General features: G+C 44.0%; 1 protein-coding gene across 1 annotated transcript; it reads left to right on the top strand.

Annotated features, from left to right (window-relative positions):
* Positions 1-2,322: 2,322 nt before the first annotated feature.
* Positions 2,323-12,399, top strand: cdk6 (cyclin dependent kinase 6). Its single transcript, XM_084484916.1, has 4 exons — positions 2,323-2,454; positions 10,423-10,473; positions 10,947-11,082; positions 11,957-12,399. The coding sequence occupies exons 1-4, from the start codon at positions 2,441-2,443 to the stop codon at positions 12,107-12,109; spliced, it is 354 nt and encodes a 117-aa protein (XP_084341042.1). The 5' UTR covers positions 2,323-2,440; the 3' UTR covers positions 12,110-12,399.
* The last annotated feature ends 2,401 nt before the right edge of the window (positions 12,400-14,800 follow it).

Raw genomic sequence — 14,800 nt, forward strand, 5'->3', positions numbered from 1 at the left:
GTGTGTAAATACATATAAGTGAGATAAAATGTGTGCATGGTTGCTTATCATGTACTCTTGTTGAGTCAGACATGTTAGGCTAGGTCATCCTGGACATGACATAATACAAATTCCCAGGCCTAATATTTGCTTGTAGGTTAGTGTGATGGACGCATGGCCTGCCACGTTAAAACAATAATGAATAATCGCAGTCTTGCCCAAATATATAAAGAATGACTTGAATGTCCTTCATGTAAGCAGGTCTGCAGGGCACGTCAGAATGGAAACTATGTCCTCACTTTGCTTGTGATGGCCTGTGTGTGTGTGTGTGTGTGTGTGTGTGTGTGTGTGTGTGTGTGTGTGTGTGTGTGTGTGTGTGTGTGTGTGTGTGTGTGTGTGTGTGTGTGTGTGTGTGTGTGTGTGGCTTTGTTGTACGTATTTGATGACATTTGTGGCCAGGTTCATCAGATACCCTGAACGGCCGGGGACGGATGCTCCGTGGTTTTTCCTCGAAGGTTGCGTGTATGTGTGCATGTGTGGGTGTACTATTTTTGCAGAGCAAGAAAATAATATGCAGACAAAGAACGATTTCTAGATGCACTGAGATGCAAATTCAATCGACAGGACATTGTTTGATTGGGTCATGCGTCGCATGGGTCAACCTTAGCTGAGGGTATATTTCATTTTTTAGCCCTGCATTACCTCCTTCAATTATGTTTTGTTGACCTGAGTCAAATATGGTTAAGAGGCCATAAAATTGGGGAAATGAGAGCAAGTCCTATTGAAAGTCTGGGTTTCCAATGGGAAAACATCAACGCACTTGCTGCCTAACCTAAAGAGTTGTCTTCCGGTTATCATTTTGAAGTCACCCACACAGACTGACACACACAGCAAGTTTCATTGCTGTAAAAGTCGCTGTCATTGATGTCATCACGGCCGCGTCTGTTTCCCTTTTAGAAATGCATCATGTGCATTTCATTTCTAGTCACATGACAAGATCCAACTCCTCCAATCATCCTAAATTTCTTCTGCTTTGCCGTCGATAAGAACGCATCGCACATCTGTACGTTTGGCCATCCCTTCAAATATGCTCCCCATTTCATTCAGGAGAGGCTGAGTCCTGAGTGTGGGTGAATGAGTGAATGAGTCTGTTTCGAGTGTCTCATGAAACTAAAATATACTAATTTTACTTTTTAAATCCTTTCTCCCAAAATAACGTCACTCCTGTGTTTCCCTCTGAGGCAATGTGCATCTGATACAAATTACCAACGCCAACGGCTAAATCCAAAGCGGTCAAACAGAGTGACACTCCTCATGACCCCTTTCACGAATATTACCGTCTGACTCCCAAGATGCCAGGGCCCTTGTTTGTCTTGAATGAGGTGTGTGTGTGTGTGTGTGTGTGTGTGTGTGTGTGTGTGTGTGTGTGTGTGTGTGTGTGTGTGTGTGTGTGTGTGTGTGTGTGGGGGGGGGGGGCTGCTGTGTCCAAAGCTGTAGGAAAAAAGATTGAGAGCGTTTGGGAAAGCACCTGGAACCATTCCACTCTTTTTGCTAAGGGTCACTGAGTTGTGTCTGCAGGCACTCTCCCCCCACTGTAACGGCACTAACAATGCGGCAGCTTTTCCTGCTACGAGCTACAAGGCTACGCGTTCCCCGACAGAACAAGGAGACGCATTTGGAAAGCCAGAACATGGCACAAAATGGCCGCTGTTTTACTTCAGTTGGATGCAAAAGAAGAAAAAAAAAAAAATGTTCTGTGCGAGCCTGACACTTCAGAAAGGGTTCTCATGGAGTGTTATTCTAGGGGATTACGTGGTAGAGCTGCTGTTCTGTGAGTCAAGCGTCACCGCTTAACATCTGAGGTCTTTTGATATACATCTGCTGGTCCCATTGTATACAAATGGTTGCATTAATGATAATGAACACACACACACACACACACACACACACACACACACACACACACACACACACACACACACACACACACACACACACACACACACACACAGTATTTTGAAGTCCCCAGTGGGTTGCTGTGGAAAGACTGTGTGATGTGGGCAATCCAGACCAGGAGCACAGAGACCTGCCCTGCCAGATATGACTTCACATGTTATGTAACCCTTATGCAGTGTTGGGTGTGTGTGTGTAGTGGCAAAATGTTTATATATATATATATATATATATATAATAAAGCAATCCTGCCTATTGCTTTTTTTGACAATATCGTGTGTGTGTGTGTGTGTGTGTGTGTGTGTGTGTGTGTGTGTGTGTGTGTGTGTGTGTGTGTGTGTGTGTGTGTGTGTGTGTGTGTGTGTGTGTGTGTGTGTGTGTGTGTGTGTGTGTGTGTGTGTGTGTGCACTAGGTTGTGACGCTGTGGTACCGGGCTCCAGAGGTGCTGCTCCAGTCTAGCTACGCCACGCCAGTGGACCTGTGGAGCGTGGGCTGCATCTTCGCCGAGATGTTCAGGAGAAGGTGAGAGGCGGGCGGGGTGTGAAGTCACCTGGGGTCTGTGGGGTACCCTAGGGTCAAACCCCTTTTAATACAAACAAAACTCATAGGATACAAAGCATGATTCGTGCCCTCAGAACCAGCTAGTTAGTGCCAAGATGCTCCTATAGAAGGTGGGCATGAGGGAGGGATAATCATTCTCAAGCTGACGATGGAATGGAACTCCTGGTCAGAATTATTTGAAATAATCCACCCAGAGCTCCATCCACAGTTTTTAGATCATGGAGAAATCTGTGGAGGAAATTGGCTAGAATGTAGAAAGTGTCATTTCAAAATATACGCAAGATCTGCAGTAAAACCTGGTTCACGCTCGGAACATAAGTACAGTGGTGGTGCGAAACACAAAGCCTCAGGAAGCACCAAACTAGGGGTGTACGGTATAAACGGTATAGAAAGTACACCGGTGTGAATTTTCGCTACGGTATGGATTTTGACCATACCGTGAGACCGGTGTGACCGTAAGTAACGTAAATACAGTAACGTAACTTATTTTTCATGTGAAAGTAAAGTTACGCGAAACTACTGAAAATATGGTAACGAAACGTAGTTCCTTTTTTAATTCGGCGCAACGTTACTTTTCCCAGGGACCGATTTGACAGCGATACTGCCTTCCCAGGCAGTATGCTATTGCGCAAGCACGCAGGCGCGCAGCCTGCGCAATAGTCCCTTCACAAGCTCTCATTCACCGTACGAGACAGACGCTGGTAGCGTGAAGCTGTCTCTGCATCTCGACATCGCTTCCGCAGGCATTTTCCAAAGCCAGTCCTTACGACAAAAAAGCCAGCGGTGGAACGAGATAACAAACGGTGTCACTGTTTATAGAAAGGGCTTTAAAGAGATGATCAAAACACTCGATCCCAGGTACGCCTTACCTGCCCGCACACACTTCAGCCAAATTGAGATGCCAAAACTATACGGCAAGGTCCGCGACCAAGTGGAGAAAGAAATCCATACTATCCATACTGGAAGTAACTTAAAAAAGAAAAAAAGATTAGCATTTTTTTCTATTTCAGTTTTGCTCAATAAATGTTCTTAAAATACTTCTATACAAAAATAGCTGCCTAACCAGTATTTTACCCCTTCAGAAGCATTTATATAAATATAAATGAACATACCGTGATATAATACCGTACCGTCTATGCCTCAAATCATACTGTGATATAAATTTTAGTCCATACCGTACAGCCCTACACCAAACCATACACCCCTCGCAGGCAGCGCACTCTCACCCTCAGCAAGGTTTTAATACCACAATTAACACTTCATTCAAAGCCCCCTGAACCCCCCCTTCTCTCGCTCACCGTCATTATGAACCCTTCCCACGCTTACAAACATCTTGGGAGTTATGATAATGCCTCTAACGCAACGTAATCCTGAGCCTAGACGCTTGCTGTGGTCTACGGCCCCCGTTTTTTTTCTTCGGCAAAACATCTTAGGTCAGGCTGATTAGGTGTTGTTAGTGTGATGTTTCTGCCTGTGTGACTCATCTCAACCCTTTTCATGTTGTACTGGTATGAACATGCTATGCTGTTCTGACACATACTTGCACAATGCCATGGCAAATTAGAAATAGAAGTGGAAATCCCTTTTTTGTTTTGCAGAGTTGGGTTTAGAATATGTTCCTATCATCGCGCAGAATTTTTTTTTTTTGTGTTTGACTCATTCTATGGTTGGTCTGTTGCAACAGTTGTTCTTGCATTCTGGTCCTTTTGTGTTATTGTGGTGTTTAAGAAGCTGACACAAGTCCACATATACAAACATTGCTGTTGTGAACAAGAAGGTGTGTTCAAGCTTTGTACAAGAAAAAACATGCCTGGGTCCAATTACAAAACGTAATAATTATGTACGTTTGGTGTGTGCAAAAGGATTTTCGGCATTGTAAGCTGCTGACATGGTTAGCATTTTTCTAACCATGAAACTCCAAGAATTGGAGTTTCATACCTAAGTAATTTCCTAGAAATGTAAATGCTGTGACATGGTGTGAATGCCGTTGCATTGCATTATCACACACAACACAAAAGAAAAGTAATGATCTTAGTCACTTCTGAAATGTATGTCTAACATGCAAATAAAAAAAACAATGTTTGCCATTTACAGTATTATATTATATTATTATCCGTTGACACCTGGCAGATGCATTGTGAGCTATGAGCAGTTGGGTTTCAGTTGTCTTATCAAACTATTACAGTTACGACAGGGACTGCTTGCTGTGGTTGCAGCACACACACACACAGACACACACACACACACCAGTGGATTGTATTTCTTGGTATAGATATTTGTCAGTTTGTGGTCTAACGTACCACACACACACACATGCACACGCGCACACACAAACTAGCTAATAATTGACCTGATGCCAACTGTGCTGGCATGAGGGACAAATGTTTGTTTTTTTGTCATTGTGTTTCCATCGAAATAGATTTGCATATTCGAGTCAAACTGGTCTCAAGGTTGTAGTTTTAATGTGTTGATCTTTTAGATTGTGTTGAGGACTCACCAGCCTATGGAGGTGTGTATCAACTAGTAGTCCATGTGTCTGTCCAACCTGAAAAGCATGAGTCTCTATGCGGGCCATAGCTACACGTGGAACACTGCCAACTTATGGTTCCACACAGACAAACAGACACACAGACACAGACACACAGACATACACACACACAGTACCCAATAGCTCCCACAACCTACAAACAGACCACCAGACATAACAACCAAGTTCTTGGAAATGTGTGTTTGTGGAAGAGGGGAAATTTGTGTTTTTGCTAGCATGCCAACCTATAGTTAGCTCCTTGCCAAAGCGTATGCAAACTTTCATAATCACTGTCATTTGTCTAAAACAATTCATTCAGGCTTTATTTTTGTGGTGTGTAAATGAGAGTGCAAATTGATTAGAAACTATACAATTCAACTGCGAACTCAACTGACCTTTGTTATCTCGTCATTTTGGCCATCATTTTTGTCAAGACTATCTTGACTAGATAAGGTCTATGCTTTTGTGCGTGAAACAAGACAACAAATTGGCATGGTGTTCACGGCTGAATTTTAAAAGAGCTCCAGGTCTATGAGAGACATCACGTATAAGGTCGTATTAGGTCGGAAGTCCGCAAGGAAAGTGATGTATCCATATTTTTTAACGGCCACTGTAGAATGGAGGCATATGTTGACAGTAGAAGTGATGCTTGGATTTGTGTGTGTGCGTGTGCGCGCGCGCGTGTGTGTCGCCTCTGGCCCTCCGCCCTCTTCTACAGTACAACATTGTTGATTTGCACCAGGACAGAGTCTAAAATAGATTGGGTAAAGGTATGTGTGTCACGTGACGTCCTACTGTTCCAGTGGCTCTCCAGATTGGACACGTGCCCACTAGGTCATATAGGCTGCGTTGCCGCATCCTGTGGTTGTGGAGCCAGTGGCCGTCAAAGGGATGGCCTGGCGGTACTTTGATTGTGCAGGAGGAGGATATGATGCTCAGGTGCATAGCAGGCAGGATGGAGTGTTTGAAGATTTGTGTTCTATATTCTGATATCCTGCTTGAGGTTTGCTTGGTTATTACACAAGGCCATTCCTGCCATGCATGTGTCGGCCCCTGGAACTGCTTCTGCTCCACACGCACGCACACGCACAGAGAGAGAGAGAGAGAGAGAGAGAGAGAGAGACAACTTGAGAACATCCCCTTAGCCCAACGTTTGGTCTAAAGGCTTGTGAATATGAAAAAATAACAGGATATATGATCCTGCTTTATGACCTGGAAATATCAATTTTCATTTATACCAGCTATTGTCCCCGAAGCTCCTGCGTAGCTTCAATTTTGAAATGAATATGCATATAGTCTAGTCTGTCATGGAGTTCACTGGCTTTGTTTCATATCTCCATATATCAAAGTGTCTGTTAAGTTGTTAAAAAGTGTTTGATGTGATGGGATTATGGGTCTTTCTGTGAATACATAACCCTTTTTATTGTAATGGCTGCCATGTACATAAAGATGTCCCTGGTGGGCTAATGGATACTTATTGGATTCACGCTGGCAGGCAGCGTTATCTGAAGATACTGGCTGACACAACATGCGTACAAAGCTTCATGACTTCAGCTTCAACATTTAAAGTGTTCTCATCGCAGCAGCGGTTACCAATCTGCACAACCCGTTGGCCCAATGAGCCGATGGAAATGGCTGCAAATTTGCTGTTTATGTAAAGATTTCCTTTTAGAGAAATGGACTCGAAATGAACTTACTGGAATCAATACAGTGCACATGATTGACTTATAAGATCAGCTTTCATCTCTAGTTGGTATGTTTGAAGATGTCTTCTTAAGTGTGATGTTGCAAGTTTTGACCCTAACTTTTTTTTTATCACCCAGTGAGTGGGGGTGTGTGTGTGTGCGTGTGTCAGTATGAATGCATACACGGTTGCATGTATGCGTTTGTATAGGTTGTGTGTGTTTTAGAACCTGGCAGCTTTCCAAGTTTGCCTGAAGGTGTTGGGCGGGGTCTTGTTCTCTCTCTCTCTCTCTCTCTCTCTCTCTCTCTCTCTCTCTCTCTCTCTCTCTCTCTCTCTCTCTCTCTCTCTCTCTCTCTCTCTCTCTCTCTCTCTCTCTCTCTCTCTCTCTCTCTCTCTCTCTCTCTGGCAGGTGATTAAGATGGCTTATGGCTTTTAAAAGGCCACCTGCTAGAGATTAAAGGGCACCTGGTTGAGGCAATGAGAAAAGAAAAGGTAGAGTGAGAGAACAAGAGAGGCCGCTCAATCCAAACTGTTTGGGGTATTTTTCTTTGGTTGATCTGCATTTGAATGGCCATGAAATCACGAAACATGAAATCCCCTTCTGGTGGTTCAATGGGAAGTGAGCAAGGTTTGGTTATTCTCATTGTGCAGAATGACCTTTTCTGGTTAACGTTTACCTGGGCCTTGCTTCGGCTAAACCTCACTTACTCACTATTAGTCACTGTTGTCGGCGCCACATGCGCTTATTGCATTGGTCTAACATTTCCGCCCCCCCACTGACCGCACCATAAACATTTATCTTCTGAGTCATCATGACAACTTCAAAGGTAGTATTTCTTTTTTTTCTCCCCCGTCAAAGTACCGTGCCCTTGGACACCACGGCTTTTGCAGGTAACACTCCCTGGCATTAGCGTTCACATACCTTTTTTTTTTTATTATGATTTCTTCCCTTGCTGCTCTCGATAACCCTACCTACTGTTGGGGTGGGTACGGCGAGTTACCCGTCGCCAAAGGAATTTTCAATGAATGTCATGCAAGTCTGCATCTGCAGGGCTTGGAGGAAGGCACGGTGAGTCACCGCTTCAACTGAATGGGGAAACGAGAGAGAGAGAGTGAAGGAGAGAGAGGGAGGCAGACAGACAGACAGACAGACAGATGGAGAGCGAGAGTGAGTGAGTGAGTGAGCGAGGGAGGTGGAGAGAGATAGAGAGGGAATGCTTGTTGACATTCCTCTGATGGAAAAAGGTTGGCCGTGCTAGGTGAATGGCCCGGCCTCACATCCATGTTGACTTTCGCACAGTAAGGAGCGCGGGCGATAAGGCCTCAAAGACCCGGCTGTGGATGCATGTGTTTGCGGCGAACGTTACGCAAACACGCTCACGTAACGCGGCCTGCAATGTGCAACGCGGACCAATGTGCGCGGCGTCGCGTCCACGTTGCACGCGCAAAAAACACACACACACACGCACGAGTGCAAAGACACGCAGGCACGTGCGCACAGGTCACGCACACACACGTGCGCATATTCTTCGCACACACAAAAAGTGACATACACGTTTATACTGAATGCATGGGCTCATACAGCCACCCAAGGAAAGAAATTAAACACACGCATATGCACGCACACTTGCATGCAGTTGCACGTAGACACAACCTACATGGAAACACGAGATATACAGTCATGCCACAAAATCTGCTTCCCAGTCAAGAATAGACAGTTGCTCACAAGGGAACACACACACACACACACACACACACACACACACACACACACACACACACACACACATTCCAGAGGTTGTCTACTTGGAATGTGGGACAGAATGGTGCTGGCTTGAGGAGAGCGTGACTCAGCTGCCTGTTCCACTCCAAGCCCCGATTTTCCTTCACCACCACCTTTGTGTGTGTGAGAGCATCCACATTATATCCTTCATGTGTGTGTGTGTGTGAGCATCCACATTATACTCCTGCTGTGTTGGAACGTTTGTGTGCTTACACTCAACAGTTGACTGTTGGTGCATTCCAACAGCCACCCCTGTGTGAATCCAGTTATCCTCTCCAGCACACCAACAAACCACTCCAAGTTTAAAAATGGACCTCTTGGAATGATCAGCCATACTTGTTTTGGCACAATGACTTTTAACTGTAGGTGATTTCTTTTTTTCATATTCTTTCCTTGAAAACCCCACAAACTGGTTTGGTCTGCACTTAACGGGCCTAAAACCTCAGCCAGAGAAACTGGCAAACAGTCTCCTGTTTCAGTGTTCAAAAATAAGATTGGTGTCTTATTTGGTTGAAGCCGTTGGTATTAGTGAATTGAGTTGGTTGATGTCTGAGCTAAGCACTGTGCCATTGGTTTTGGTGTGGGGTGTGGGTGACCCATTGCAAGGTTGTTTCTTCAAATTTCAAAATGTGCAGAAATGCTTTCAATGTTTTAGCAAAGTGCAACAGCTTCCTCGTGGTGTAGGGGAAAGTGTGGGTGTTGAGTTATGCAAAATTTCCGGCACGCAAAGACAAACAGGGATCCTATCATGGCTACCAAGTCCCTCTAGTGACCGTTTAGTGTCGCTTGTGTTCCTCCTTACTGCGGTTATTGTTATCGTAACTTTATTATTGTTATTTTAACTATAAGAGGGTTTCACCTAAGCTATGATTATACAGCGTGGGTGAGTGTGTTTACACTCACACACACACACACACACACACACACACACACACACACACACACACACACACACACACACACACTTGCATAGACACACACACACACACACACACACACACACACACACACACACACACACACACTTGCATAGACACACACACACACACCTCTGCTGGTAGCGTTTCTTTTATGAAAGGTATGTGGGAAATGGTATGCAGTAGAACATTCAAGTTTAAAAGGACTGACTCTTTGGTTACACACAGCAAAGGGCATCGTCGTATTGGGTTGGCTAAAGAAAGTCTGTCTCGACCCTTTCAGATCACATCCTTCTTTCCTTTCAGGGAAACCTCAATAGGTTTTGGTTCCCATACCTCTTTTTCTGTTAGAATAATCCTACTGTTCTTTCACACGCCTCTTCCTCTGAATGTCCAACACACACACACACACACACACACACACACACACACACACACAAGCGGTGGAGCAGACACATATGAAGGATAAATGGGTGCTGCATGGCGGTGGCGGCCCCAATGATGACGGGTGGAATTTGTGTGTGTGCCAGGAGAAGCATGGCCGCCCACGGGCGTCCAAACGCGGCCCAAAGCCACAGGAACCACTGTGCTGCTGCTGACTCCCTTTTCTCCAATCCATCCTCCCTCCCTCCCTCTTTCCCTACCTCCATCAGCTCCCCCGTCAGCCCCTCACTGCTGCCTCCTGACTACAGCAATAAGGGTCTCCAGCCATTCGTCTTATTGACCCCCGCCGTCCGGGGTCATTTCTTTGCCCACTTGAAGGCCGATCTCAGTCGGCTACGAAGTGCCCGTTACTTGATATTATATTATTTTTATTATATATTATTTTTATTTCTGGTTTTGTCGCAGTGTGAATGCTCTTGTCTTGGTTCATGAACACGCCACGGCCTCGTGTTTGGGGGCCTGTTGTGTACGTCATGCGTTTTACACTGTGTGGTTTTGTAACAGACAGTTGGACTTACACACTCCTTGTTTTGCCTTCCTTTCTCTCCCCCCCCCCCCCCCCCCCCCCCCCCAGACCCCTGTTTCGTGGTAACTCTGACGTTGATCAACTGGGCAAGATATTCGAGTGAGTATTTAGTTACACTTTCTTCAGACACAACTTCTCCACATAAAGACACGGCATTAGAACAGCGATGGAGTGCCAGCTGTAGGCAATGGCAGCGGTCCAGTCCATTTTAGTTATATAGCACCTTTATACCAGAGGTGTAGAATTATACCAGTGGGCTTATTATACTTACTGGAAAGATATTAGATAAAAACATGGAAAATAAGTAGGCATTACATATATAACAACATGAGATAGGATACAGACATTTAAGATAAGTAGGTATTATAGGTATTACAATTAAAAGGTATAACATAAGGTATTATTATTATTATTATTATTATTATTATTATTATTATTATTATTAGACCATAATTCATGGGAGAGAATTTCAGAAAGTAGGACCACATTGCCTGGCACCATAATGAGGATGATATAAATTGACAATCAACATAGTGTGCCGGTGTAACTGAAGATCAATGTTTGTGCTCCAGTGTTGTCGGCGTGCCTTCAGTAGAAGACTGGCCCCAGGAGGTGGCGCTGCCACAGACTGCCTTCGCGCCCCGACCCCCTAAGCCAATAGAAGACCTGGTCCCAGACATGGATGAGCAGGGCAAGTCCCTCCTATTGGTGGGTAGCGCAAGCTGTTTATAGAGACCTATTCATTAACTACTTTTATGTAGGTTATTGATTATTGTTCATATATGATTGTTTTCTATTCTTGCTTTTTACATGATTGTTTATTATGTGGATGTAGCTGAATGTTCATCACCTCTCTGAAATGTTATTACTGTTTTAGTTTTAATTCTGGCTCTTATTGCTACTCTGCGCTTAGTCCAGTTATTTATTTTATGTGTATAAACTTAGTTATTACATGCCAGTGGTTGGCGGCCATGCACCATAATGTTTTTTGTCAAACATCATAAGAAGTAGGGGGAAGAGGCATGGGCATTAGGAATGAAAATGGCATGTTCATCTCTCCCAAGCGTTGGGAGAGATGGGGTTCAACACCATTTGGCTGTCTTTATGTGGTTGCGTGGACGAATGCATATGATGGCTGGTTCAAGCAGCCTCACCTGGCGCCGGTCGGATAAGACCTGGATGAGGCTGCACACCTGTTGCACATTGAGCAATCAATTGAGCAATCAATGTGCAACAGGTTAAAGGTCCCATGACATGCCACCAGGTGTGGTGTGATTAGCCGTTACAAGCCGTTTTGGAAATCAGCCTACCCAGTGGACTAGCAAACGTTGCTCATCTATCCATCACACATCTAGGTGGACACGCCCACCTGTGATGTCATAAGGGGCAGATTTCCAAAATGGCTTGTTTGGCTAATCACACCACGCCTGGTGGCATGTCATGGGACCTTTAAACCAGCCTTCAGCACACACACTCAGTGAGACCTCCTGCATGGCAACATGGAGCACCAGCTCCAACGTGGAGCACCATTCACTTAACATGCTTTCCCTCCCTCTCTTTCTTTCCCTTCTGTCTTCTACAGCAATTCCTGGCTTTCAACCCGGCCAGGAGGATATCTGCATTCGCGGCCCTCAGCCACCCGTACTTCCACAGCGTGGACAGCCGCAGCAGGAGTATGTACGCCACCCAGCCCATCCCCAACAACAAGCCCACCATGGAGGAGAGGGTGGCCTGACGGGAGGGGGGGAGGAGTTGGAGGGGGACACCCTGTTTATAACCCCACCCCCCCCCCCCCCCAACCCACCCCTTTATCTCCAACTTACCCTCCCTTGTTGAAGAAGGCCTAGAAGAAGATGCCTCGAAAAGATAAAGGGAGAGAGGGCTAAAAGGGAGAGACGGGAGAACGTGGCAGAGAGAGAGGGAGAGAGAGAAAATGAAAGACATTGTCCCTCCCCGCCACCCACCCCCCTCCCCCCCACCCTCCTTTCCAAAAAAGAAAAAAAATGCACAACAGCTATCATCCTTAAAAAAAAAAAAATGAATGGGTTGTAATCGCTGCTTTTTGTTTAGGATTTGTTTCATTTTTTTGGAGAATCGGTGTACACTTGTGCACACAATGCGAGGAAATGCCAGCCTCGGAGTGACTGGACTGCGCTGCTGGGTCAATGGAGGGACTCTCATGACCAGTGTTCAACCCACCGACGGCCTCCTCGGCTTGGGGAAGGGCGCTTGAGATGGCCCTGGCCCTGGTGGGGCTCTCATGAAGCTCTTCTGGATCCATGCTTACTGTGGGAGCAAAATTGTAGTGTGTACAGATGTACGAGACACACACACACACACACACACACACTTAAAGAACGTTTTGGGGTGACATGAAAAGCAAACGAAAACTGCCACAAACTGCCATGTAATGACTCATTGCAATCCTCCTACCCTTATATATATATATTGATTTGAGTGCCACCTTCAGGCTATACTGAGTAACTGCAGACCAGTAGCAGGATTCTAATGGTTCTGCACCACTGTTCATTTTGAATAGAGTTCGGGCTCTCCACAAAATAAATAGTCAGCTCTAACGTGGGCTGCGTGGCATTAGTGTTAAGACAATGAGATGAGAGCATGGAAACTTTAGATTTCATAGACCTTGTTTTTTATCAATCAACTGGTGCTTATTCTTTGCTTAAAGGCAAGCCGTCATGTGCATTTATCATTAATTATGGCAAGTATTTTCTATTTTGATAAATTATGCACAGGCTTAACATTTGCAAAGGAAAGTCACACATCGGCACTATTCAACAACCATACGTTCAGCGCAGGATTATGTCACAGAAGATATTCTGTATTTAATTTTTAACGTTATTGACCGGTCTTACTATATGCTTGTTATCATCTAGGTATTACTTGATTTATTTTTGTATTCTTTTTTTTTTTTTAAGATGCTGCAGAAATTTTCTTTTTTTTTTTTTGTCATGCCGATTACACCACAAGTCGATGTTAGATGGTCATAGAATCAGTGTGAGGTTAGGTTTGCAGGTGAGGCATATAACAGGAATAGCCATTTGGTACTGTTCAATATATATACATATATGTATATATATTAGTGCTACGTGCGAGCTCAGTGATAAATAGCTTGAAGATGCTTTAGTGATGGTTAGATGTAGAATAGAGATTGGCAATTTGTTGATGGAATGTTGTTTGGAGATGTTTATTTTTCTTTGTAAACCGAAAAAACGTGGCAACGGGACTTTTTGATTCTGTGGGTATCAAGCATTGACATGCTTTATTTTGGATTCAGAACGACTGATGAATTTACTGTGGTTTTGTTTGTTTTTTTGGTAATGAAATGCACAAATATTTTTTTGCGTTGAGCAGTATGCTAAATTTCATGCAGAACAGTACCATCCTTAACACTGGTTTACTTTTTTTCTTCTACAGGTAGTGCTGCTAACGCACACACACACACACACACACACACACACACACACACACACACACACACACACACACACACACACACACACACACACACACACACACACACACACACACACACACACACACACACACACACACACACACACACACACAAACACAAACTCTAAAACTCTCTCAGGTTCTTGGTTTGGATGTCTGAGCTTCTTGGACATCGGTTTGCACATCTATGGATCATAACTCACTGACCACATAACTCTTTCAGGTTTTCTTTCAAGCTGATCAGCAGTCATGTCCTTGACGGCACTCTACTGAGATATTTAAAAGTAAAATAAATGTCTGAATCATAACTGTCGAAACGTCAATGTACAGCCACAGAAAAGGCCTTATAAGAAACTTGGTCATCAGATGACGACGAATACAATAACCAGCTTGACAAAGCATTGTGTGAAATTTTTCTATTGTCATTGGTGCATATGGATTTAATAAATACCACAGCTGGGTAACATTGGCGTTCGGAATGAGGTTTGTGCTTAATCGTCTGGAAAAGTGTTTAATATAATATACCAGTAAGATGCCCTCTTATGCACTTGACTTATTTCAAATCATAACCATTAAATACATCAAAATTGTGTATATATATCACGGCAAGATGTACTCTTCCTCTGCACTTGACTCATTTCAAATCTTTCTGAACCATTAAATAAATCCACCCAATAATTCTAAATATTTTTAAAAGCATGAATGAATAACATTTTTGCTAGATTTGTATGCAATATTTGTAATATGGTTAAATATGGAATAAAAAGTAATTGATTACTTATTGATTATAGCCTACTGTTTTTTTTCTTGTTTAGTATTTACCTACATTTGTAAATGGTAATGGATTTCAATGTTATTTTAATGAAATCCAAAGATTCTGTCTAGTGTGCAAGTGGCCTTCCTGACCTCTAGGTGGCGTACAAAGACACGTCTTGTTTTGCTGCTGAGCTTT

Source organism: Micromesistius poutassou (genome assembly GCF_964030765.1).
Source record: "Micromesistius poutassou genome assembly, chromosome: 20".
Classification (NCBI taxonomy): Eukaryota; Metazoa; Chordata; class Actinopteri; order Gadiformes; family Gadidae; genus Micromesistius; species Micromesistius poutassou.

Coding starts and splice junctions, on each gene's coding strand:
- cdk6 (XM_084484916.1), top strand. Junction 10,474..10,946: donor CAACTGGGCAAGATATTCGA/GTGAGTATTTAG, acceptor TTTGTGCTCCAG/TGTTGTCGGCGTGCCTTCAG. Junction 11,083..11,956: donor AGGGCAAGTCCCTCCTATTG/GTGGGTAGCGCA, acceptor TGTCTTCTACAG/CAATTCCTGGCTTTCAACCC.